The 24,544-nt window shown below is 52.0% G+C and overlaps 1 protein-coding gene across 5 annotated transcripts in view; it reads right to left on the reverse strand.

Annotated features, from left to right (window-relative positions):
* Positions 1 to 224: 224 nt before the first annotated feature.
* Positions 225 to 24,544, reverse strand: part of MGRN1 (mahogunin ring finger 1) — a 47,862-nt gene continuing 23,542 nt past the window's right edge. Inside the window, exons 5-18 of one of the 5 annotated variants that reach the window (XM_074553046.1) lie at positions 21,742 to 21,859; positions 18,281 to 18,347; positions 15,424 to 15,476; positions 13,179 to 13,226; positions 10,173 to 10,241; positions 8,143 to 8,302; positions 7,538 to 7,647; positions 6,655 to 6,726; positions 4,169 to 4,392; positions 3,077 to 3,200; positions 2,580 to 2,625; positions 1,891 to 1,995; positions 1,346 to 1,390; positions 225 to 870 (exon numbers count right to left, since the gene is read on the reverse strand). In XM_074553046.1, the coding sequence (XP_074409147.1) occupies positions 1,350 to 1,390; positions 1,891 to 1,995; positions 2,580 to 2,625; positions 3,077 to 3,200; positions 4,169 to 4,392; positions 6,655 to 6,726; positions 7,538 to 7,647; positions 8,143 to 8,302; positions 10,173 to 10,241; positions 13,179 to 13,226; positions 15,424 to 15,476; positions 18,281 to 18,347; positions 21,742 to 21,859 (1,237 nt within the window). In that variant the 3' untranslated portion in view covers positions 225 to 870; positions 1,346 to 1,349. Of the gene's footprint in view, positions 871 to 1,345; positions 1,486 to 1,890; positions 1,996 to 2,579; positions 2,626 to 3,076; positions 3,201 to 4,168; positions 4,393 to 6,654; positions 6,727 to 7,537; positions 7,648 to 8,142; positions 8,303 to 10,172; positions 10,242 to 13,178; positions 13,227 to 15,423; positions 15,477 to 18,280; positions 18,348 to 21,741; positions 21,860 to 24,544 lie in introns of those variants that run through there. The other 4 variants (XM_074553045.1, XM_074553049.1, XM_074553048.1 and 1 more) reach the window with 4 other exon arrangements.

Below are 24,544 nucleotides of genomic sequence, written 5' to 3' on the forward strand. Positions count from 1 at the left end.
GGCAGCGCCGCGCGCGGGGGCTGGCGGTGCACGCAGCCAATCGCAGCGAGCGGAGGGGGAAGGAGGGGCGCCGAAGGGCATGCCGGGAAGGAGGCGGGGGCAGAAACAAACGAGCCCTCCTGCTGTGCCTTGGCCACGCCCCTCCGTGCCAAGCCCCGCCCCGCCCATTAGCCCCGCCCCCAGCCCGAGCCCCCCGGGGCCCCCGGTGCACACGGACTCGCGTGGCTGCTCCACGGGTTTATTACTACAAACATAGACGGGGGGGGGGGGGGGGGGGGACGCGCCCCGGGACCCTCCGCAGAAGCAGAACAAGGCACACGGCGTGGGCAGCGCCGGGCTCTGCGGGAACGGGGGGCGCGGGGGTCACCCCGAACGGGCCGGGCCGGAACTGACCCCCCCGTTCCCCCGTGACTGCCTCGGGCCGGGCCGGGGCTGACCCCGCGCTCCCCCGGTGCCGCGGAGCCCTGCGGCCCGGCAAGGCGGGGAGGGCCACAGCTATGTACAGGGCAGTGACAGCAAAGGGCTGTGCTCGGTAAGTACAAAATATACATCGTAGTGTCCTTCATCCGCGACTCGGACCCCAAACCCCGCCCCGGCCCCACAGACACCTCCCACGGACAAACACGACAGCAGCCCCTACCCACCGCCAGCAAACATGCACAGGCTGTGCCGAACGCGCGTCCGTGCCACGGACACCCCGCGCGGGTCCCGGAGCGCCCGGCGGGCCCGGCGGCACCCGGGGCAGGGCCCGGCCCGCTCACGAAAGGCTCTGCTCGTCCTCCAGGTGCAGACGGGTCTGCTCGAAGAGAAGGGGCTGCGTGGGGCTGCCGGTGCCGCGGACGGGGAGCGTCTTGGTGAAGTCGGACGAGCCTGGGTGAGGACAGGGGGTTCAGTGCCGGCAATGGGAGCCCTGGCGGGGCTCTGCCATCCCTCCCACCCTGCACTGAGCACGGGAGATGGGGCTGGAGCCAGCCACTCATCCCCTCAGCTGCAGGCTGAGTGTCACGGGTGGGACGCAGGACACTGCCACAGCCTGGGAGAAGCCGGCATGGCCTGGATGGTGGTGGTGCCCAGGAGGCAGCAGAGCCCTCGCTCAGCACAAACCAGCAGAGAAGGGTTTCTGCTGCCCAGCCTGGTGTCCTGGCACTCAGGGGCAGCAGGAATGCAGTGCCAGGAATGGGAAGGCAGCGAGGGCAGAGGCAGCAGTGCAGCCTGGCTGGTTTACTGCCCCTCCTTCCCTATCCCCATGGCCAGGACCAACCCTGTCCCCGCTCTCTGCCAGCACTCCCAGCAGGGCCCTGCTGCCCCACACCACAGGGATGCATAAGAAGAACTAGAAACGTACCAGCTTACTCCTCTATACCAACAGAGCAGGAATCAGGACCAAGTGCTGCCCAAGACAGGAGGGAGGAAGGCAGACAGAGAGGGAAGGAGACATTAGAGAGGTAACTCAGAACAGACTGCGACTCTACGGAAGAAAACAGGCTGCAACGACAACAGTCAGAGGTGAGGCCAGCGCAGGCTCCCACGGCACCCTGGGACCCTCCCTGCCTGACCCAACACTGCCCCAGCCCCAGCTGCTGGCCCAGAGCGCTCCCCTCCCTCACCCCAAAGCACACAGGGGGCCTTTGTCACACAGAGCTGTGCTGGGAGCAGCTGTGGCCCAAAGAGGAGAAAGGAGGGGAAGGACAGAGACACGAGGGTGAGGGAGGAGGAGAGAGAAGGGGGCCAAGTCACCTCTGTGTAAGCCCCCCTTGCCCACCGCCCACTCTGCCCACTGTTGGTGCAGGAGCGTTCCAGACCCGTTCCATCCCATACCAGGGCTGTGGGACACGGCTGCGCAGAGCCCCGGCCCCGGGGCAGCCCCGGCCCCAACGGCGCGGCCGTTACCTGGCAGGAACACATCGACCGGGGCGTCGCTCTCGGAGCGCGTCAGGCTCCGGCTCTCGCAGCCGCCGTCCTGCAGCACGTCCTCCACCGAGGGCGGGCGGCTCCCTGGAACCAGCCCAGAGCGCGGCCCCTCAGCCCCCAGCACGGATCAGGGTGCTCACAGCCGGGGGGGGGTCCAGGTCTTGATGTGAGGAAGCTCCCCAGGCCCCCCCAGCCCCACTGATGTGCCAGGAGTGCTGGTCACACTGGCCCAGCTCACAGTGCCACAAAGCTGCCCAGCACTCCTCTGTCACCCCATCCTTGTCCCCTCTGGGTGCTGACTGAGCACCACAGACCCACCCCAAGGACCAGAGACCCATCCTGTGTGCCCAGAACGGTGGATGTGCTCTCACCAGGACCCCAGTGGTGTCCCCAATAGAGCAAGGAGAGCTCATGGCATGGAAAGCTCTACCTGAGTAAAGCTCAGAGTAAGGTGGGATGCTTGGCAAATAAACCAGGGAAACCTGTGGATTTTGCTCCCTTGCCTCCATGAAAAGACCCTGGCACCCTTCCCTGGTGAAGAACAGAGCCTCAGAGATGGACTTAGGGGGCTGGATGTTTCTGAGCTCATTTGTTCATCCCCCAGTTGTCCCTGTCCCACCACAACAGCCCTGAACACCGAGCTGAGCTCTGGCTGCAGCCACACCTACCCTGCTGCACCGATGAGGCCTCCTCCATCTCCTCCCCTGCCACGCTCTGTAAGGAGGGACAGTACAGGTTACTTCTGCAGCTGGAGCCTTTGCTGTGTCATTCTCCTGCTCTGGCTTCCTCCAGGGAGCTGTGCTCAGGGCCAGGGCTTGTTCCAGGGCAGGAGCAGGGGGCTGCCCCAGTGCTGCAGCACCACAGGCTGGGATGGAGGGCTGGGTGCTGGAAGCTCCTAATGGCCAGCTCCCACCCCTGCCCCAAACACTGCTGGGCTTGCCCAGGATGCTGGGGAAGCTCAGCTCTGCCATGGCTCCAGCTGAGTGGTTTCCACTCCCAAAGAGATGCCAGGAGCACAGGGAGTGGCTACATCCTTCCCCATGGAGCCTTAGGGGTAAACAAAGCAGCCAAGACTCTTGGCTCGGGGCAATGGTCCTTCAGGAGGCACTTCCATGTCCCAGCAGAGCTGTGGCTCAGAAGCCCCCCCAGCAGAGCACACACTCACCTCTGGAGAGCTGGTTTCCCTCAGGACCAGCTCGCCCCCGCTCAGCACCGCCTGCGAGTCAGAGTCCTCGGAGAGCTTCTCCTCATCCTCCTCGTGGATTGGGGATGAAGGAGACCGTAGTGTGCTGCAGCAAGAGAAACTCCATTTGCAGGGAGTTCCCAGCCCCCTGGGGCCTGCAGGACATGGGGGCAGCACAAGCCAACTCTCCTGAGCAGGAGCTCAGACTGGGGAGCTGGATTCACCAGGGCCTCCAGTGCTGGCCACATGGAGGACAGCAGCAGCAGCAGGGTGGGACAGAGCCAAGAGGTGCCAAACTCCAGCACAGCTACAACAGCCCAGGTCCCACTCTGCTCCTCACACTTTCAGGGCTCCCTTCCCAGGTGAAAATCTGGGCTGGAGCACAGTGAGTGCCAGGAGCAAACCCAGTCTGGTCTGAGCAGCCCCATATCCTCACCCAACCCCTCCAGCACAGGGCCAACAGAGGAGCCTTTACACAAGAACTACAGGATCTCCATTCAGCACTTTGTGCTCTGAAATCCAGGTCACTCCTCTCCCCATTCCTTTGCTCCTGAGGAGCTCCATGGAAAGCTGAAATCCACTAAGGTTTGGACATCAAATGTAAATTCTAGGACTAAGTGCATTGGGAAGGAGACATTTCCACCTGAAGTCTTTACTGTGGGGGTGGTGAGGCCCTGGCACAGGGTGCCCAGAGCAGCTGTGGCTGCTCCATCCCTCAAAGTGTCCAAGGCCAGGCTGGAGACAGCTTGGAGCAGCCTGGGACAGTGGAAGTTGTCTGTCCACAGTGGGGAGTTGCAATGAGATGAGCTTTATGGCCCTTCCCAATGCAAACCATTTTGTGATTCTCTGATTAAATTCTCCTCGTTAAAAATCCTCTTTCTTTTGGTGACAGAGGGAGACTCTTAGGAGATACAAGCTGTAACCTCAGGTTGAACACAGGGACAATATCCCAGTTCCCTCCCTGGCACAAGTACCTGCTGTCCTCCTAAACTCTGGGTTGGCTGTGGAGCCAGAGCCCTCTCCTGGCTCCCAGTTCTGGGGCCTGCAAGAGGAGCGGCCCCGTGCCCTGCTGACCTGTCTGGGGACTTGCTGCGCTTGCCCTTTTGGTGGGCGGCCTCCAGGGCTCTGTCCATGGCCGCGAGGGGGCGGCCGGCCGGGGCCACGCCATCCACCACCCCCGAGTAGGAGATCTCGTCGTAGAGCGGCGCCGAGGGCAGCGAGGGCGACACCGAGCGCAGCCCGTTCAGCGCCTCCAGCAGCGAGATGGGCTCGTAGCCTGCGGGGATGTTGTCAGAGCTCTGCAGTGAGAAACACGGGCATGTTAGGGAAACATCACAGGATGGAAGCCCTCTCCCCCCCAGGCAGCCCATCCACACAGCCACCTCGGCTCCTTGCCTGGACAGCCACAAAATCCCCTCAGGGAATGCTGGTGATGCTCCAGGCAAGTTCCCAGAGCAGTGCTTGAGAGATTGGGCATCCCCCTGATGTGCTTTCAAGAGCTGGGCAAGGAGGGTGAGGCAGCAGGCTCCCAAAAAGCTGCTATAAAATATGTTTGGAATTTTTTTCTCCCCTGAAAGCTCCTGCAGTGGTTCAGAGACCCTTCCAGCTCAATGAACATCCCACTTTGCTCCCAGGCATGGAACATGCAGCTGTTTCACAGCACCACCAGTGGCACCAAGGCAGAGCTGAAGGAGGGGAGCATGTGTGCAGCAGCTGAGAGATAGTTCTTGAGCCTGCCCCACTTCTCCCATGTGCTCTCACTGCTAACACTGGCTCCATGCAGAGTCACCTCTGCTAAAAGGCAGGGAAGGGATCACAGAACCACTGACCTCGTAAGGAGGAAGGAAAACCAATTCCCATTGCCTCTGTAAATCACAAAGCTGCCACTCAAAGGGACCCTTGCAAAGCTATTAAATCAACACAGGTTTAACTCCAAAAATCCTCCTGATCATAAAGACCCTGTGGACCCAGAGAAAAATGGGGTTCATGCTGCAGCCCAGGAGGCCACAGGCAGCTCAGCCCAGTCTGATGCAAATCAAGAGGTGACACTCCCACAGCTCAGGCTACATTAAATTGAGCTGTTTCAGCCCTGTGTCCTCCAGAGGGTGGTTCTAAGTTGTACAGAGGATGGCACCGTGCTGCTAAGCCTGGCCATGAACCTCCACAGCTCCTGTGTGCCCCATGTCCCAGTCACACCTGCAGATGAACCTGCCCAGCAGCCTGGTCCAACACAGCCCCTGTTTGGTGAGAGCTGAGTGCTCAACTGACTCACCTGTGGTCACAGGAGGAGAGGGAAGGATGAGTGGAGTCAATCACCAGCCCACATCCCAGGACTGGTCCTGTGAGGGTTAGGAGCTTTGAAGATAAACAGCTCAGCTAAACAAGGAATGGGCTCCCAGCTGCTGCCAGCTGTAGGTGGTGGGGCCAAAAGCCATCTCCAAAAAACTTTCCATCTGCAGACAGCAGCCCAGCTGTGCTATTCTGTGTGCAGAAAAGTCAGGGAGACAAACCCCCCTGGAATCCTGTTTGGGGCTTTTTCTCCTGACTGTGCAGAGCAGGCCCTGAGGGCTCAAAGGCTGCCTGTTGCTGTGGGGAAAGCTCAGGTTGCACAGCACAGCTCAGAGGCTGCAGGAGGATTTCCCACCAATGGCTAGGACACCCTCACTGGGACACCACTCCCTCGTGGGACACTCACACCAGCCCCCAGGAACACTGCCAGTGCCTGTGGGAGCCTTGCAGAGAGCCAGGTCAAGCCAGAATGGTTCAAACCTGAACCAGCACCAGGTTTACTCCAGACCTTCAAGCCCAGCAAGTCGTGTCCCTACAAGGCCAAGCATCTGAGCTGGCCTGAGCAAAAGAAAACTGCAATGTCCTTGATAGAGATGACAGCCATGGCTGCATTTGGTGGGAGTACACAAAGGGCACAAACAGCCTGCCTGGCCTGGGGGCTCCCTCAGGTTTCCCCTTCCCAGCTCCTGGAGCCCCACAGTTGCCATCCATGCTGTCCCCAGCACAGCACTCCAGTCACACACTGCCAAACCCACTCAGAGGCTCCCCAGCCAAGACAAGCTCCATCCTTCCTGTTCCTGTAAAAGCAAACCAGCCTGAGTGCAAGACCAGCTCCAGCTGCACCTCTACATGCCAGCACCACAAACCACACCAAGATGTGCCCACACCAAACTGCCAAGGGGATGAGGTAAGTGCAAGGAAGCTTTTGGGTGAGCTGTGGGCACTGCAGCTTGCCCACAGCCCTATGAAGCTGTGAAAACATCTTGGCCAGGAACCATAAATGAGCCAGGGACAGTCCCTGAGAGTCAGCACCAGAGCCCTGTGCCAAGCTGTTCCTTCTGGCTCGTTCCTCCACAGGCAAACCAGGGATGTCAGTGATCATCTGTGCAGGGTGAGAGCATCTCACTGCAATGTGAGGGATGTGGAGTGTCACAGCCTGGCAGGGCACAGGCCAAACCCAGCGTGTCAGCAAGCCCTCGTGGTGACACTGCCACGTGCAGGTGACACTGCTGGCAGAGAGCTGCCAAGTGCAACCAGCCAAGTCCACTTACTGTTCTCACTTCCCTCCTAGGCTTCCTGCTGGGCAGGGAGACAGAGCTCACCTTAAGGGGTTTAAAGGGGTGCTGTCAAGAGAAAACCATGTTTTAAAGGAGTTGTTTCTAGAGGTTAGGTGACAGGAAGAGACACAGAGCATCTCCTCACCTCGCTGCAGGTGACAGCACCCATGTCCTCCACACACCACACTCTGCTTCACAACCCTCAGGCCTATTCCCTATTCCTCAGCCCCAGCTGGAGGCAGCAGAGGGCAGATGGATAAACCCAACCTTTTCCTGTGACAGTATCTGTTCCATGAAAGCCTGTAGAATGATCTAGATGCACTTGTCCTTCTCATGCTAATCTTGGTGTCTCACCAGAGCCAGCTTTGAAGATAAATAGTGCTGCTCAGGCAGAGAGCTGCTGCCCTTCCCACACTGGGGCATGCAACTGGGCCCTGGTGCCACCAGCACCACGCTTCCCATCCCACACTCCCTCACATGCATGCCAAGACACCCAGGGAACTGCCACAGCTCCCATGCTGGACCCCCAGTGCCAAGGGTATTTTATGTGTGCTGCCACAGAGATGTGTGTGCAAGTCAAACTGAAACCCCTCTACCCTATTTTCACAGCTCCCACCCTGTCATGCCCAGAGTCTGTCACTTTTCTGTTGGGCCAGGCAACAAGAAACCTTCTCATCCTGAGATTTCTGTGGGTTTGTTTCCTTTAATCCAGCAGGTTGATAAGAAAAGGCAGCACTGCTTGGGAAGCCCTCAGTGGAGGGTGTGACCAAACCTCCTGAGGTCCCAGCCATCAGTCCAAGCAACTCATGCACCCAGCAGCTGCTTGCTGAGGCTGAGAGCAGCAGCCAGGCTTTGCACAGGCTCAGCAGGTACTTACAGAGTGCTCATCATGGTCCACACTCTGTGCCAGGACAGGGCTGAAGGACACTGGTGACAGAGCCCCCGGCTTCTTCCTCACCGCCCGGATCTGCAGCAGGGCACGGAAAGCTACGAGAGAACAGGAGGTGGTGACTGCACTGCCCAGCAGGGCCAGGACAGGGCTCCTGCCCAGGCAGAGGCTGGCCTGTGGCTGGGGCACTCAGGGACCCTGCAGATGGGACAGTGTTGGGCTGGTTTGGGGCACTCAGACCCTGCAGATGGGGCAGTGTTGGCCTCGTTTGGGGCACTCAGATCCTGCAGATGGGACAGTGTTGGCCTGGTTTTGGGGCACTCAGGGACCCTGCAGATGGGACAGTGTTGGCCTCGTTTGGGGCACTCAGACCCTGCAGATGGGGCAGTGTTGGCCTGGTTTTGGGGCACTCAGACCCTGCAGATGGGACAGTGCTGGCCTGGTTTGGGGCACTCAGGGACCCTGCAGATGGGGCAGTGTTGGCCTGGTTTTGGGGCACTCACAGACCCTGCAGATGGGGCAGTGCTGGCCTGGTTTGGGGCACTCACAGACCCTGCAGATGGGGCAGTGCTGGCCTGGTTTGGGGCACTCACGCAGCCTGCAGATGGGGCAGTTGTTGGCCTGGTAGCGCAGCGTGTCGGCGCAGGAGTTGCAGAGGCAGAGGTGGCGGCAGGGCAGGATCAGGGTGTCCCGCAGGTCCGACAGGCACACCACGCACTCGTTGCTGTTGTCGCTGTTCTCGTCGTCTGAGGGCTGCAAGGTGAGGCAAAGGGGCTGTGCCAAGCTGCCAAGGAACAGGAGCCTGGGGGAATTTCCCACCCAAAGTCTGCAAATTCTCTTTTTGCAGCTCTCAGCAGGGGCTCCTCAAGGAGAGCAAGCTGTAGCCCACACAGCCCTGCTCACACTCCTTCCTCTCAGGGCACTGCACTGGGAATTCACGGCAGAGCTGTCCTTCCCCACAGCCATGTTCTGTTCAGAGGGGACCCATTATGGGGCAGGCATCCCCTTGACTGAGGCTGACCAGGAACAAGCCCTGGTGGCTCCAGGGTCAATAGGGAAGTGAACTCTTTGGCACTCTGGCCTTTCTTCCCCACAGACAGAGCAGCCCCAGAAGGAACTGTGTGCTGCCTGCTGTCCCAGCCATGTCTAGCCCAGCTTCCACAGGTCCCCTGAGCAGGTGAGTGATTCTCCTGCATCCCCTGTGCTGGCACAAGCTCTGATGCAGCTGCAGGAGAACCAGCCCAGGGTGCTCACCTGCCCACAGCTACCCTGGTAAAAGGCTCAGTGTGCACCCCTTCAATATGAACATGTTTCACACCCATCTTTCTCAGAACCCCTCAGAACAAACTGGATCACAGCCACTGATCAAGCTGGGAGAGAAACTCCTTCCCCAACCACAAGACTGACACCAGAAAACTCCACAGTCTCCCCACTGATGTCACAGAAGTTGTGCCAGAGCCCACCACGATAACCCAGGATGGGGGGGTACCCTCCACCTTCACCCGGGGCCCCTTTGGTCACCTGGGCTAACACGTGCCAGACCAGGGACAACCTCAGTGTAAACAGCATTTGTGCTGCTGCCACATCCTCACCCTGCCTTTTATTGGAGGGAGAGCAGGCTCTTTGCTGTCCCACTCACATGGTTTGCTGAATAAGGAAGAACAAAAATGGCCCCAGGCCACTTGTCTGATGGGCCAGGATTGCTGGATCACGAGAATCATCATAAGACTCAAAAAGAAGCCCTCAATCCTGTTAATTCCCTCCCTCAATCCTGTGCAAGAAAAATCTTAGCAAACACTTCTCCCTCTTGCTTCTTCAGGTCCTACCTGTTGGCACAGGCAGACAGGGAGCACAGGATGCTCAGGGCAGGGCAGAGCAGAGGAAATCCTGCATGTCTTGGTCTGTGGGTGCTGCACTGTGTGCAAATACTGCACTCCACACCCCAGAGCTGTGTGATCCCAAGGCCAGCACTGGGTACACTCCACAGCCCAGGTGGCAGCAAAGGGCAGCTCTACAAAGGCTTCAGGAAGAATAAATCAGTCACACAAGCTGTGCAGGGCTGTGCAGCAGGCTGGGATCCAGCAGCAGCTCCTGCCTCAAGTTTCTGGCTATGGCATTTGCATACACATGCCTTAGGGGTGCTGTGCTTTCTCCTGCTGGGGAATGCAAGAGGAATGCAAGAGGAATGTCTCTGGACACTACAGGAATATGCAGAACCCCAACCAGAACACAAAGGAGACACAAGAGCAAAGCACAGACACCAGGCATGACTGCCTTGACTGCAGAGACACAGCAACACTGGCTCTCTACAAGCCCCAAAAATCAATGCTCTGACATACCCCTGGGGCATTGATGCCTTTCTCTCCTAGCAATCCCAGCCATAGGGAACATCCTCAAGAGCCTCATGCTGCCTAAAATTACCTCAGCACAACTCCACTGCCTGTTTGGGCTGACACCAGGGATGAGCTGTCATCCCTGGGCTTCTGGGGTGCCTGCAGGAATGGACAGAGCCTGGACTATGGGAAGCACCTCCACCCTGCCCTGGCAAATCCCCATTGTTAGGCTCAAAAGCAGAAGGTGCAGGCTGGGAACTCCAGCTGAGGGAGCTCCTGGGCACCTTTACCTTGGTCTCCTGGTTGTTCTTGTTCTCGATGCCGTAGATCTCCTGGAGCAGGTAGCTCACCCGGTCAACCTGGGGGAGAACACCACACTGCAGTGACAGCTGCTCTGGCATTACTGGTTTGTGACCACCTTCCCTCCCTCCCTGTGTCAAATGTTACATCTAGAACTCCCCTATAGTGACATGGAAAAGGCAACAAACAAATATTGCAAAGGACAGCTGGGAGAATGGGCCTCTCCTTGCTCAGAAAGTAGAGCCCATCCTGCCTGGTGTGAGCAGAGAGTAACAGAAATGGCTAGCTGGGCTATCAAAATCATCTAAAACCAAGTATTCTGCTTGGCCCAGCATTGGGAATACACACCCACAGCTCAAATAATCCAGAGGCAATCAGCCTTCTACACTGCTCTCTGAGATCCTGCTTAACTTCAACCAAGATGAACTTGCACCTATTTTTGCAACCTCAGAGGATGGGCTGTGCCAACAGCTCCTTCCTGGCACGCCAGTGGCAGCACATCACCTCCCTGATCATCCTGAGAGCATAAGGTTGAGCTACTGAGGACAGACAAACTGTGTCCCTTAGCATGAGGAGCACTCAAGGAATAACTCTGTGTTAGTGCAATGTCATTTACTGCCATGCCCAGGCCCTTGGTGCCATCTCTACATTGGGGGTGTGGTGGCAGGAGGTGCTTGAGGCCCAGGTGGAAGCTGCTCAGAGCCCCAGGCTGGGACAACTCCAAGCCATGACTTCTGCAAACTGGCAGAAGCTGCAAATCCCACTGAGCAGCTGAATTTCAGCACTGAGGCTGATTCAGTCAAGATTCAGTTCTGTTAAACATCTTCACTGATGATCTGGATGAGGGGATCAGCTGTACCCTCAGTAAGGTCACACATAACACAAAGTTTGGTGGGAGTGTTCATCTGCTGGATGGTAGGAAGGCTCTGCAGAAGGATCTGTAACACCAAAGGAGGCTCAGGTTGGATACCAGAAGGAATTTCTTCACAGAAGGGGTTGTCAAACATTGGAAGAGGCTGCCCAGGAGGTGATGGAGTCACCATCCCTGGAGGTGTTCAAGGAATGACTGGGCTGGGTGCCATGGTGGTGACCACTCACAGGTTGGACTTGATGATCTTGCAGCTCTTTCCCAACCTAAATGATTCTGTGTTTCTGTGATCTGGTGCTGCACAGAAGCTTCCTCAGAGCAAGATGTGCTCCTCCACAGAAACCCTCACAGCAGGGAAAAGGGTGAGGGGGTTGCAAGGTACCAAACAGGCACATCTCCCAAAAAGTGGGAGGAAACACTTTCCTGCCATCTCCAGTAGCTGTCCAGCTCCCAACATGCAGTGATGCCAAGCCACCAGCACTCCATGCTCATAGAGCTCATCAATCCCATGGCCTCTGTAATTTCCATGTTGAACTGGCCTCTCTCCTCTCTCTTGTCACCACTCAGCAGAGGAGTGGCTTTGCCATGGCACCCCAGTGCTGCAGAAGGTGACACATGGCAAGGTGGGGGCAGGAGCTGGCTGTACCCAGAAATTCAGAAGTGCTCTGAGCTGGGACACAGCAGTGATAACAAACTAACTGCAGAGTGTCCCTGTGTAACTCAGTGTGCAGCTCACAGACAATCTGTTCTAGGCCTGCATTTCATGGCAATGAGATCAGCTGTTGGACTGCTGAGCAAAACCCTCTGCAGCAGCTCTCAACTCACCCAGGAAGTTTGGGAACAATTATGTGGGAGATCTTTTGTAACTTGGCATTTCAAAGAGAACCTTGTTCCAGCATCCTGACTCCTCAGAGGATCATGAGGAGCAACTGTAAGTGCAGAAGTTGTCAGCTCAAAGCACAGAAGAGGTCAGGAAGAAAGAGCCCCAAGTCCCTGCAGGAGTCTGTGTTCCTCTTGACTTCTTCCCTCTAAAAATCCTGAGGAGCTTCTGTCCCAGTAGGGAAAGGGTGAGCAGTGCAACAAAGCTCTTCCTGGGAGGAATTCTAGGTTTTCAGAGTGGGAGTAATTCAGAAGGAGCAGGTGGTTGCACACAATTCTTCACCTTTATGCTTCTCCAACCCATCCCACACCACATCGTCCTTCCAAAGGCTTCTGCTGCCATTTTCAGCCTCAGCAGAGGCACACAAGTCCAGGTCATGGTTTTCTCCTGACCCAAGTGTTTGTATTCATCCATGCTGACTTTCCTCAGGCAGGGTGGTGCTTACACTCCAGCTGATCAGCTCATGCACTGCTGCTTCCTGACCAATGCCCACAAAAGGTACCCACAGCCCTGGCAGTGGCAGGGAGGGGAAGGCAAAAGAAAAGCAGGGATGGCAAAGGATGTACAATGTTATACAGAGGGTTTACTCCAGACAGACTCTACACCTCTGCTCTGTCTCCTAAGGGTGCAGATGCTATCTCAGTTTCAGTGTGTGTTTTCCCAAATGCCATCTTGAGCTTTGATTACTGACAGTGCTTGTAGCTCTTTTCTGACCCAGGGACTGGAATGAACATCTTAGAGTAAACAGTGTCTTATTAAGGCACTTAAAGGTAGCAAAATGAACTTAATTCAAATCAGAAACCCCCAGCTATCAAGTAAGCAGATGAAATGAAACTCATTTAAAGTTAAAACACAGCACACAGCCAAAGCTGAAAGGATCAACCACCAAAATTTCATCTCTCTCTTGAAGACATTTCAAGCTGATCCTTGCAGCAGAATGACTACCAGATTTCTTTGCAGAAGCTTAAATTCTTAGCAATCGTAGCAGTTGCTTATGTATTTCTGGTTGGATGCAACCTCAATCTTGATAAGACACTACCCAGCTTCTGCACATCACACCACAGCAGGATGGGGATAAAATGGCAAAATGAAGGGTTGGCAGCACCTTGCTGCCTTTATTTACAAAATCAGAGCTAAGGAGGTGAGACCTCAGGCTCTCAGTGAACACCAAACCCTCCCTTTGGGCACAGCCAGGCACCTGAGGGACACCAGCAAGTCTTTAAGAGTAGAAAGGAAAGAGGTACTTACAATCTGCTTCTGTTTTAGTGGTTTCACAGAAAAACTGCCATCAACGTGCTAGCAGGAAAAAAAAAGGACATTAAAGCATGAAATAGCTGCAGTGCACAAATCAGAATGGGCTCATTTCAGAGCTGGTGTCTGCTAGCTAAGGGGACAGTGGGACAGGGAGGGACAGTGGGATGTCAGCAGTCCCTCCCAGCAGAGTTACTGGAACAGGGAACTGGGGAGCTACTGGTCTGCTCCAGAGCAGAGCCAGGTGGGCTTGGCTCAAGTTAAACCTGGCTGAAGTGGCTCAGAGCCCACACAAAACTCCCTGGCACACTGGATGCTTTCAGGCTGCTAGCAGTCCAGCTGGGTGCAGACACTTGCAGCCAGTCCAGCAAGACTTGGGGGGGGATATTTGTTTGTACCCTAACACCAAATGACAGAGTCACTGCAGGGCAGAGCCCTGACAGAGCAAGGGGCTGCCATGAGGCAGAGAACCAGGTTTGTCCACTGGATGGAGTCAGAAACAAGTCCCATGTGCTCCACACCCTCAGAGCCTTTCATTTGCTCAGTGGCAGCAGGAACAGCTGGAACAATTCTGTGTGTGCCTGGTGCCACAATTAGTGATGGGAGATGTGAGCCAGTTCTACTTTCCCCATCATCCACAAGGGCCACTAAAGCAACCAAGTCCCCTGGCACAGCCTAGAGAGCAGCAAAGGAGACTCAGGGGATGCTCAGCAGGTCCTGTGAACACTGCAGGTCTGCAGGAGTCTCAGGAGGAAGGGACAACAACATCACAGCCCAGACAAAACAGTCCTGTTTTCAGGCAAACAAGTTTCTGCCTTTGGAGGAGCTGCAAGGTCAGACTGCACACAGGATCAAGGTTATTCCTCTGATCTTAAAGATACATACAAATAGCAAGTTACCAAGCCCTGCTGCTCTGTTTTTCCTCTGAACAAGCTCTGGGGATCAGCAGTGCTCATTTATCAAGGACCTCCCCCAGATTTATGGACCTACACTTCAAAAGCTGCAATTACTTTAAGGATGGGGAATATATTTTAACCAAACAGGGAGGATGAAGAACTCAACATGTACTTTGCCTTGTGACTTTTTATTAAAAGTGAGATTTTAATCTTGTTTTAAGCATTCAGTGGAAGATGAGAGATAAGAAGTGGCTGGAGTATGACTGAAGGATTCCAGTGTGCTGGTTTTTCACATCAGCCAGAGGAAACTACAATAACATCCCTGCCCTGCTCCTAGGGGTGCTGCAGCTGACTCCTCTCATTTCTGACATGTGTCCAATTGCCAGGAGTAAAGCTACCTACAAAGCCAGTGCTCAGAGCAGCCTTTCTAACAGGGAAAACTCACTTTCTTCACAGATCAAGTCCAATTAAAACAGCAACCTAGAATGCTTCTCCCAGCCATATGCTTCCTTAGGACTGCCTGTGCTTGCCATGCCCTCTGACTCAGCTTGTCACCATCCCCATTATCCACCTCAGAGGAACAGAATTAGGACCTGGCAGGGACCAGGCACACTGAGATACACAAGTCAGCCACCTGCCAGCTGGGAAATGGGGAATTTCCAACAGCACAGCACTGATGCTGCTCCCCTCTACACCTCCAGCTCTGCTCCAGCAGCTCTTGCCTCACCTCAGCATGTCACTGCAAGTATCACCTGCCCAGAAAATGTGTCTGCAGTGTTACCACCACCAGACACAACAGGGTTAGGTCCAGTTATGGATATTGCAACTGTTTTCAGGGTCCAGTTACCAAGGGAAGAGAGTTTGTTATCAAGGCTTGTGCACACAGCTTGGCCTTACCATGTAGGCAGGGCTCAGTTACATCAAACACCCCACTCACAAGCAGTGGAACTCAGCCTTTACACAGGGTGTATCCCAACCCTTGCTCCTGGGTGTAAACTCAGGCCTAACAATAGTGCAACAGGGTCTGGACACAGCAGATCCAGCTCTGCAAAAATCATGGAGCCCTGGAAAACTGCATGGCAGCAGCCATGGCCAACACCTTCCCCTGCATGGGAGCACAGGAAACACCCCTGCCATTCCCTGAGTGACCAGCACAGGTACAAATGATCATTACAGGCTGCACAGAGCTGCTGCAAATGATTCCTTGTACTACAGCAGCAGCCAGGAACCCCAGGCACAGGCCAGGACTCCGCTGTGCCAAGTGTTATATAAATACAAACTAATGACCCGTGGAAATGTTTACATACACAAGAACAGGGACAGAGGGATGAAAAACCCTCATTTACCTTTTCAAATGCAGCCAGAAGAACATGGGCATGACCAGTGACCTCAACCACCACTGCAAAAAGAGAAAGGGCAAAACTGGTTAAACCTCTCAAGCAGCACCAGCATAAAAGTATCCTGAGCTGAATTTTAGTCCACTTACAATGTCTGAGCTGCCATTTGTTCTATTTTCACCTTCTCCTGCATTTAAAACTTCTCTTATCTTGTCATCAGGTGGGTTCAGAACAGAGCAAGAACAAAACCCTGCTGAGCCCTACACAACCATGCCTTCATTGTCCTGGGTGCTCCAAACGATCCCACCTTGTTAGCAGAGGTTGGAAAGGGACAGTAAAGCAAAGCACTCAGTGGGATTCTCCTGTCCCCTGAAATTCCTGGGCTTAATTACCTGAATTTATCACAGAGCTATCTGGTTTAACAGCAATTGGCAGCACTTCCAGCCCTGTTACTTATCATTTTATCGCAGTCTAGTCAGACATGCTTATAAAACATTTATTTCTCATACTGACTTCAGACACTGAAACATCTCTGTCCAGCTTTCCCCGAAGACAAACATTTTCCCTCTTCCAAACTTGAGAGTTCCTTTTTAATCCCACAGCAGTGGGAAGGGGCTGACAGAGGTTTCAGTGCTGCATTCCTGGCTACTTCAGCAATAGAGAGAAGAGGAGGTGAGGTACAATCCCAGCCTCTCTCACTCTGACCCTGAGGTTCTGTTCAGCTCCAGCTGGTTGGATCCTTTTCCTGAATCCCGTTCAGACTCCTCATATGGAAGTGGGAGACAGAGTTTGTGAAGGAGTCACAGAGGGAAGGAAGGCATGGAAGCTCTCATGCTGCTTGGAGTGAAGAGGGCTGTGCTCAGCACAGGCAGGAGGGCTCTGCCTGGAAGGTGCAGCTCAAGGAAGCAACTCCTGCTCTGTCCAAAAGGGAAAGGAGCTCCACAGCTTCCTTTGGGCTCCCAGGACAGCAGAGACAACAGAGGAACTGGGCTGTGGCACTCAGACCATGCTTGGGAACAGCTGTATGAGAGGGGAGACTTTCCTGCAGATGTGCTGGGTAACTGAGGTTGGTGATGGTAATTGGGGTGGAATCAGGGACACAACACAATGCAGAAAAGGGGGTTAAAACTGGGAATTCATCTGCTTGCTGCTCTCACTGCCAGCCAAGAGCCAGGCTGCTCTGTGTCTCAGAGTAAACAAAATTCAAGTCCCTTCCCTCAGTGTGAATGGCCAAGGAGGGGGTAACAGCTCAGAGTGGTGAGAGCTGCTCTGTGCAGCACCTTTCCTTGCTGTGCTGTGCCTCTCCCTGGGAACAATCCCACTGGCATGCAGGCCATGGCAGAGTTCAGTCCAAACCAGCATCTCCTGACTGCTATTTTAATTTACCATCCAACCCTATTTAACAGCTGTCGTTTTCCAGGTGCTCCAAACACACCACGCCAGCTCCTTCCAGTGCCATCAGTTAAAAAAAGAACCAAAATGCACAATTTCCTCAAATCTTGCTCAAATGTCACACATTTTTGTGCTGATATTCTTTCCAGAAAGGGGATTTAAAAGCAGTTGGTTTTCTAGGTTATTAAAATAGATGGGAGTAGATTATTGGCTAAGGCTGGGCATGGTATGTGCATAAATGTATGCTTCCCATACTGCCTCCTGTTCTATTTTTGATCCTTCTAGACAAGCCCAACATTACAGAGTATAAACACCTTGCCAGAAGTTCCATAAACAGAGGAAGCTGTTTTATATTTCTGGTCAAGAACTACACATAGATGTCGATTTTACTAAGGGTGCCTGAAATCACTAAAAATAGATGCACTTTGGAAGTAATTTCCTTTATGTTGCACTGTGCTTTGTTAGTCACACTTTAAATTGGCTTATTCAGTTCTATTTCTGTCTGCTTGGAAGACTGTAAAACAATGTAATGAGTTTTTGAGCTTTTTCACATTTACAACATAAGAAACTGAGCAAGTGACTGACCCAAACAATGTGAGCAACAATGGATTTTTTTTTCTTTTCTAATTATCTTAAATTTTGTACAAAATGTTACAGAAGTGAAATGCTGGTCCTCCTGACCATAAAAGCCCCCAATTTCAAAGAAAATGTGACTTCCTTGTGCCCTGTTCATTGCTGACACTCCAGATGAGCCCAAAAGCACAATTCCCCTAAGGGAAATACCATGTATGGTGAATAATAATCTAAAAATAACACTCTAAATATTCACTGGACTACCCTCTCCAAAAGAGCAGTGTGCTTTAAAAAAGAATCATCAATTAATCATAATTATAAATTATGATTAGTTCTTAATTATTTTTAAAATTTAGTCAGCAATTATTTCTCCTGAAAGGTTATGCTCTTTTCTTATAACCATTCAACATCCTCAGAAAAAGCATAATTTCAAAGTGCTGAATGAAGCTGCATTTGGCTGAAGAGTGACCTGAGTACTTTAAAGCCATTTCTTTTTCCCTGCCCATTTCCAGGTTTTTAGGAAGACAACTGACCCCTCTAAGAGGGAGAAAAGAGCAGCTCCACCCTTTTTGACCTATAAACTGCAAAAGCACAACCCAACAAGCAAGGATATCATTTGCTCTAATTTGTGTGCCTGGCACTGTGGCAGAGCCAGGAGCTCTCCTAAACACTATTCCAACACTAAATACCTGGCCATTTTCCCTGTAAAACAATGAAGACTATTTTTAAAAGTCTGGTTTTTATGTGGTTAACTTGACCCTTTTAATAAAGGGAAGTTATGGTGATCTCTTGAAGTATTTTTATTCTGGAAACACTCCCCAAGGAGGCCAGTCCTGAAAGGGGTCACATAAACTCAGAGAGAGCCAGGAGAAGACCATGGGAGCAGAAGATCAACTCTTACCATCCCCTTCATCCACCACTGCTCTGATGACCACAGGGAACACGCCACGGTCCAAGTCAAAGTTCAGCTGAGGGAAAGAAATGAGCTGAGGTTACACAATTCACAGCAAACCTGCCTGAAGACAACACTGAGATCATGTCAGCTCAGTGAGGGGCCCTTCTGACACACCCCCAGCTCCTGGTCTCAAAAGGACACACAGAGCAGAGCAGGAGTGTGGCCACAGCTCCCTTCACAGAGAGCAGCAGGCACAACTCCCCCAGGAAGTGAGAAAACTCAGAGAAAAACAATTCTTATCTCTACTTGCTGCATCTGTTGTTCAGCACATGTAGAATGTGTTATGAAGATTGTTCACCAAAGAAAGATTTCTTAATTGGACACTGGTGATGGTTGTTCAGATTGAGTGACCAATTAGGTCACAGCTGTAAGGGGTCACAGGTTTTTCTTTAGCATAATTTGATATACTATAGTATATAGTGTAATATAGTATAGTACAGCTTAATAAAGCTTTTCTTCAGCCTTCTGAAATCATGGAGTCAGAGCACATTATTCCCCAGATGGGGATCATCCTACATCAATACAGGAGGATTTAAAATTCCAGGCACCAACTTTAAAAGGGAGTCAACTCCAACACACACACACGGACGTGGCACTAAGCACCAGCAAAGCAAGGCAAAGGATGTCAGCTGGAATTCCAAATGGTATTTAATTCTCATTAATTCATGGATCCTAAAAGTCTTCTGAGTGATTTGTAGTAGGATAAGTTTCTCAAAATATATCCAGTGCCACAATTCTGCCTCCATACAAGAGGATACATTGGCCTCAGCACAGCAGCACATTGTGCTCCCAACACCACAAAGAGACCCTATGAATTTCCTGAAGACATAAGAGCAAAATCTGAAAAACTTCAAGCTCACACAACACTTTAAGGAAACACAGGACTGATTTTCATCTCTTGGCATGTCATGAAATGCAGGTCCTTGAGTTTCTAGTTGGTGAGAGTGAAAATTTGAGTGCAAGGGAAACAGTCTCAGTTTCTCCCTTTGCCCTACACTTCATTAAAGGACATCAAAAGCTCTGTGTCATCTTAGAAATACAAGGAAAAGGCAACCTTACAAACACTGTCCTAAGCCAGGAAAGGAAGTGGCTCAGGGACTGGATTTCTGTTGCTTTTAATTACCAACTTGGATGGTTTTGTCTCATCTCTTGCCAAGACTGAAAAAAAGATGTCATTTCACCCTGATGCTCCAGGTAATCTGTTTTCAGTTTCTCCATGAAAACTGAGACCCAGTTCCAGGTGCTGCAGCAGTTCAGACAGTGCTTTGGGGTTTCCATCCCTTTGCCACAGCCCCAACATCATCTGCAGCCTGATTTGCTCCAGTTCCTCAAAAGAGAAACCATTTGAAGGGAAAGTCACATCACAGAACTGAGGTTGCTTTTCCATATAAATTCCAGTGCTCTTGAACAAAAGGCCTCTTTAAGGCACCATTTCACATTCACTTTTAGGGCCCTGAACACAACTCACTCAACACAAGCCATACTCTATAATTTCCAAGCAAATCAGTAAATGAGAAGATAAAATAAACTTTTATAAAGCTTTTCACAGAACAACCCAACATAACATCAGTCTCCCTTCTTCCCCAGCCAAGATCTACGTCATATCCGAGTATTACACTAAACAAAAACATGAAATAAATCTGGGGGTTTTGAACAACACCAATAACAATGCTGGAAAGAAATCTGAAATGTCAACTGCACACAGCTAAGACACTGCCAGCTCTCTCAGAGAAAAGTGCTGCATTTTGGTGGCCAGTTGGGAAGATTTAGGACAAGGACCAATATGTAACACAGAGCTGACATGGGAGGGGAAACTCTTTGGAATCACAGTGCTTGTTCCACATTTTTTCCAGCTCCCAGTAACACCAATGAAAAAAAAGGAAACAGAGGATGCAGCAGAACAAGTAAAGAGAGCTGGAAACTCATTTTTCTTTTAAGCTGTCAAAGGGATATGACTTTAGTACTTGAGTTAAAACCTTGCTGACAGGAACAAAAGTAAAAATTAAGCTTCTCAATTCTTTAAGAAGAAAGGGAACTGAGCTCTCTCAGACAACAGAAGGGATTGAAAAGCAGCTCTTCCAGGCTTTTGTAGGCTGAACTTGTGAAATCATCTATTGGCAGAGAAGCCAAGACATCAGGAGACCAGACTCTGCAGGCTCTTGGTAACCACCACGGCATTTGTTAAGGCACGGGACTGATTATAGCTGTAACTGTAACTTCAGGACAATAGCTATTCAATCTTTCAAATACATGAAAGATTACTTTTTTTTTTTCCTTTTTACCCCTTTTTTTCCTTCTTTTTTTTTTTTTTTTTTTAATAGGTAGAGTTATCTACCAAGGTTCACATGCACAATACACTTGCACATGTTTGGGTCAGGAAATGAGCACCATTATCAGTGTGCACTTCCTGGGAGAGGAACCAATATATTAGCAACAGCCACAGAACAATTACTCTGCCTTTGAAACATCTTACCACAATTCTGCACAGAGCAGAGGAAAGACCAAGGCTTTCCTTCCCTATGCCATGTGCAGGGGAAGCCTTTGGGTGAAAGTTTTAAAAGCTCAGAAATGAGATGCTTACTGCCCATGTTGGAATTTGCAGATACCAAAGATACCAAAATTAACAGCACTTCACAAATCTTGCTATGCAGAAAAGCCACAAATCTTAATTAAAATCAAGCCCCGGTCTGTTTGCAGTTATGGATTAAATTAAGAAGAGGAAAACATTCCCTTATTCAGGATTGATGCACCAGTGTAAATCTGCCCCAGAAGGAGAATATCCCTTCACAACACTGTACTGCTATAGGAGAGTGCAGGATGTGGGCCTTTAACAGAGCAGGACTCTTCCAGAGGAGTGGTCTCCACACTATTCTGACTATTCATCCCATCAGTGATGTGTTTGAGCACACATTCCCAAGACATGTGTGTTTATCATCTGTGGGTTATATACATGTAGTTCTGAAGTCCTTGCCACACCCCAATGAATTTTAGAGACCACTGTTCTAGAGGACCACCCAAAAAACCCCAAAATCTTACAACTAAAACCCACAAAAACAGAGATCCTGACAGACATTTGTTCCCACAAGCTCTTTGGCTGGCAGGGAGGGGAAGGCCAAGGAAAGCAGGTTTTCCAGGAAAAGCTCCAGTGGCAATCTCTGCAGCCTCCTTCCTAAATCAGCTGTTCACTGATATCAAAAATCACTTCTCTAGATTTTCTTTCCTCCTTTCCTGGCCTGATCTGCCTGCCCAGTTCCCACACTGCTCCTCCCAGGGCAGTACCCACAAAACACACTGGAGGAGCTGGGAGAAAGTGTCCCCCAGCCATAGTGGGGGACAGCACTAAACAGAGCCCAGTGCTTTGGGGACAACAGGGTGTGGAAAGAAGGGGACACTGAGAACACACTTACCTCATCATCCTTCCACTCTGAGAAATCAATCTTGAAGGAAGGCAGGGAGAATTGCTGGCTTACCCCTCTCTTGTAGTGAACTGTCTCAGACTGCAGAGAGGGATTCTTTGTGCTGTATCTGAGGGAAGGGGAAAAGAAAACTCAGTGTGACCAAGGACTGCTCCCTGCCCTGCTCTTGCTTGGCCTCTCAGGAATCACAAGTGGCAGCTCTAAGGGCAGAGCTGGCAGGGGCTGGCAGCCATTCAGTGGGGACACAAAGAGGGGAGGGAAAGGTCAAAGCAAGAAGGTGAGCACAGGAAAGAGAAAGCAGCGCAGACAGGCAAGGTCTGATCGTGTCCATACTGAGCTGCCTGGGTGCTGATACAGGGGGTGCAGCAGCTGGGCAAAGGCCTGCTCCCTAAACCCATGGCCTAGCCTGAGGCTGGCTTTGAGCCCAGCACAGTCCTGATTTCTGCAGGAAACCCAGGAAGAACAAGCTATGACCTAACACTGGGAACAGACAACCCAGCATGGTGCTGAAAGCTCTCTGTCTCTGTGGGACAGCTCCACAGTGGGAAATGCTGCTTGGCTTCCACCATCCTGCTGAGCCTTCAATCCACTCCTCAATCCCTCCTGTGCTTCCCCAGGGGTGATGCAGGGCTACCAACAGCACCTGAGAGACACCAGCCATCCTCCACCCCAGCCATCACAATTCTTCACTGTCTCAAAGCTTGTCACTGAAACACCAGCACTGCCAGGCTGGGATAACATCTGGAATGGGACCACAGCTGCCATCCACCATCTTCTGCACCCTGAGCCCACCTGGTGCTGTCCTCCCCAGTTGACATTTCTCAGCCCACTCCCCCTTTCTGGAGGGTGATGTCTTGAGCTGGATGTGCACAGCCTTTCCCAGTTCTGGCACAAGAGTGAACCCCAAAGCAGGGTGGGAACAGCTGAAGCTGCCTTTACCACCAAAGCCTTTCTTGTCAAATGATCAACTGTGGGCTCAGAGCACACTGACAAACTGGAGAGAAGGTGAGAGATCCCCTGCCCAAGAGACACTGCAGCAACATCCTCCCTCAGCACTGTGACAAGACAGGCTCCAGCCCCACAAGAAAATCCTCTGCCTTTCTTTGGAAAGCTCCAACAGCTCCTGCACCCTCTGAGGATCCAGAAGGTCAAGTGTCACAAGATTCATGTTAAATGCTGGGAGGTCATGACAAAGGGCAGGTTCACCATGTGCACTCTGCTCTCTGCATTAAGTTATTTATGACAGTACCCTCAGAGCCCATCCTGCACTGTGCTGAAATTGTGCTGCTTTACTAGAAGGTCTCACTCCATCCTTTGCATTTCAAGCATGGTGTGGGGGAGATCAGAGTGACAGGTCTTTTATATGTGAATTACAGAGTGAGCAATTGAGTGAAGTTTTATTTACTGAGTTGTCAAGCACAATGAATAGAGCAAGCCTGTATCTAGCTCCTTTTGTGGTGCTCTCAAAGCTTCCCAGCTCTGCAGAGAGGCACAATTCTCCCTCCACAGCTGGGAAAGCAGGAGATGGAAGAGTGACTTATCTAAGGTGACAGCAAGTCAGGAACTTACTGGAAATAAAGTGCAGGGGAGAGAGTGGAGGTGGGAAAGGGGTGTAAACATGATGCTGCTGAGGGCCAGGAATGCTGGAGCACCTGCATTTACAGCATCAGAAACCCAAACTAGGCTGCAACAGAAAAACAAACAACACTCTTCCAAGGAGGACAGGGCAGAGTGATACTCACATTGACTCGCTGCTCTCACCATCCCTGGGAAAAGAAATAAACCAGGCACAGAGATTTTCTGAGCTGAAGAGCAGGACAAAATTATTAAGGAGGCTTCCCCAAGTGAGCTTTATGCCTCAGACTGTGTGACTGCCTGGCCCCCATGGCCAAAACACATCAGACTGGGATGTGAACACGCAGATAACTCTGAGCACCTCCAGCCAGTGGGCTGCTGAATTCCCTGCCAGTCTGATTGCCCCTGGCTGCCTCACAGAAATGGATCCTCTTTTGGGATGCAAAGGTTCCAATGGGATGCAGAGGCTCTCTGCACAACACAACACTCCCTGTGCTACACAGGAGGGAAACTAGACAAGCTGTTTCAAAGCAGGTATCCTGCATACCAGGGTCTAAGGGGCCTCTACCCATCCCCTGCCCCTCTGGTTGGCATCTGCTCTATTCATAGTTATCTGTTCCCTGCCTGTGCTGCTGGGGGCTCACAGCAAACACCAGCAGGGAAGCTCTGTAAGCTGTGCAGATGTGTTACAGAAAAAGAGAGCATGTATCAAATAAAGGACAGCAGAGAAGCAACACACTGCCTCTCTCTGCAGGAAGTGTGAAAGCTGAGTGCTTGGGCTGCTGTTGCTCAGACTGCACTGGGCCAGGCCTCCATCCAGGGGAGGACAAAACCACCTTGTGACCACTGGGAGCTGAGGACAGTGGAGAAGTGAGGGGGGTCTGTCCCATAAGGTCAGGAGCCCACAGAAATCCTCAGTCACATTATTTTAAACCTGTTTGTTTGCTCAGGTACCCCTGAGCACGAGAATCACAAGCAGCCTGAGGTACCCCACTGCTGGTGGCAGCAGCAGCCCTCAGCCCTGTCCTCAGGGCTCATGCAGCCCATCTCCTGTGAGCTCTGTGACACATTTTTACTCACAAAAAGCAAACTTCACTCTGCACTGACTCCCTCTTCCCTCATGTCAGACCTTCTAAAGCCAGCTGTGTACGACAGAACCAGCAGATGAGAGGCCTGTGACTATATCCCAGTAATTTCTGAGAGAACTGGACCAAACTAA

Source organism: Zonotrichia albicollis, chromosome 16 (assembly GCF_047830755.1).
Source record: "Zonotrichia albicollis isolate bZonAlb1 chromosome 16, bZonAlb1.hap1, whole genome shotgun sequence".
Lineage (NCBI taxonomy): Eukaryota > Metazoa > Chordata > Aves > Passeriformes > Passerellidae > Zonotrichia > Zonotrichia albicollis.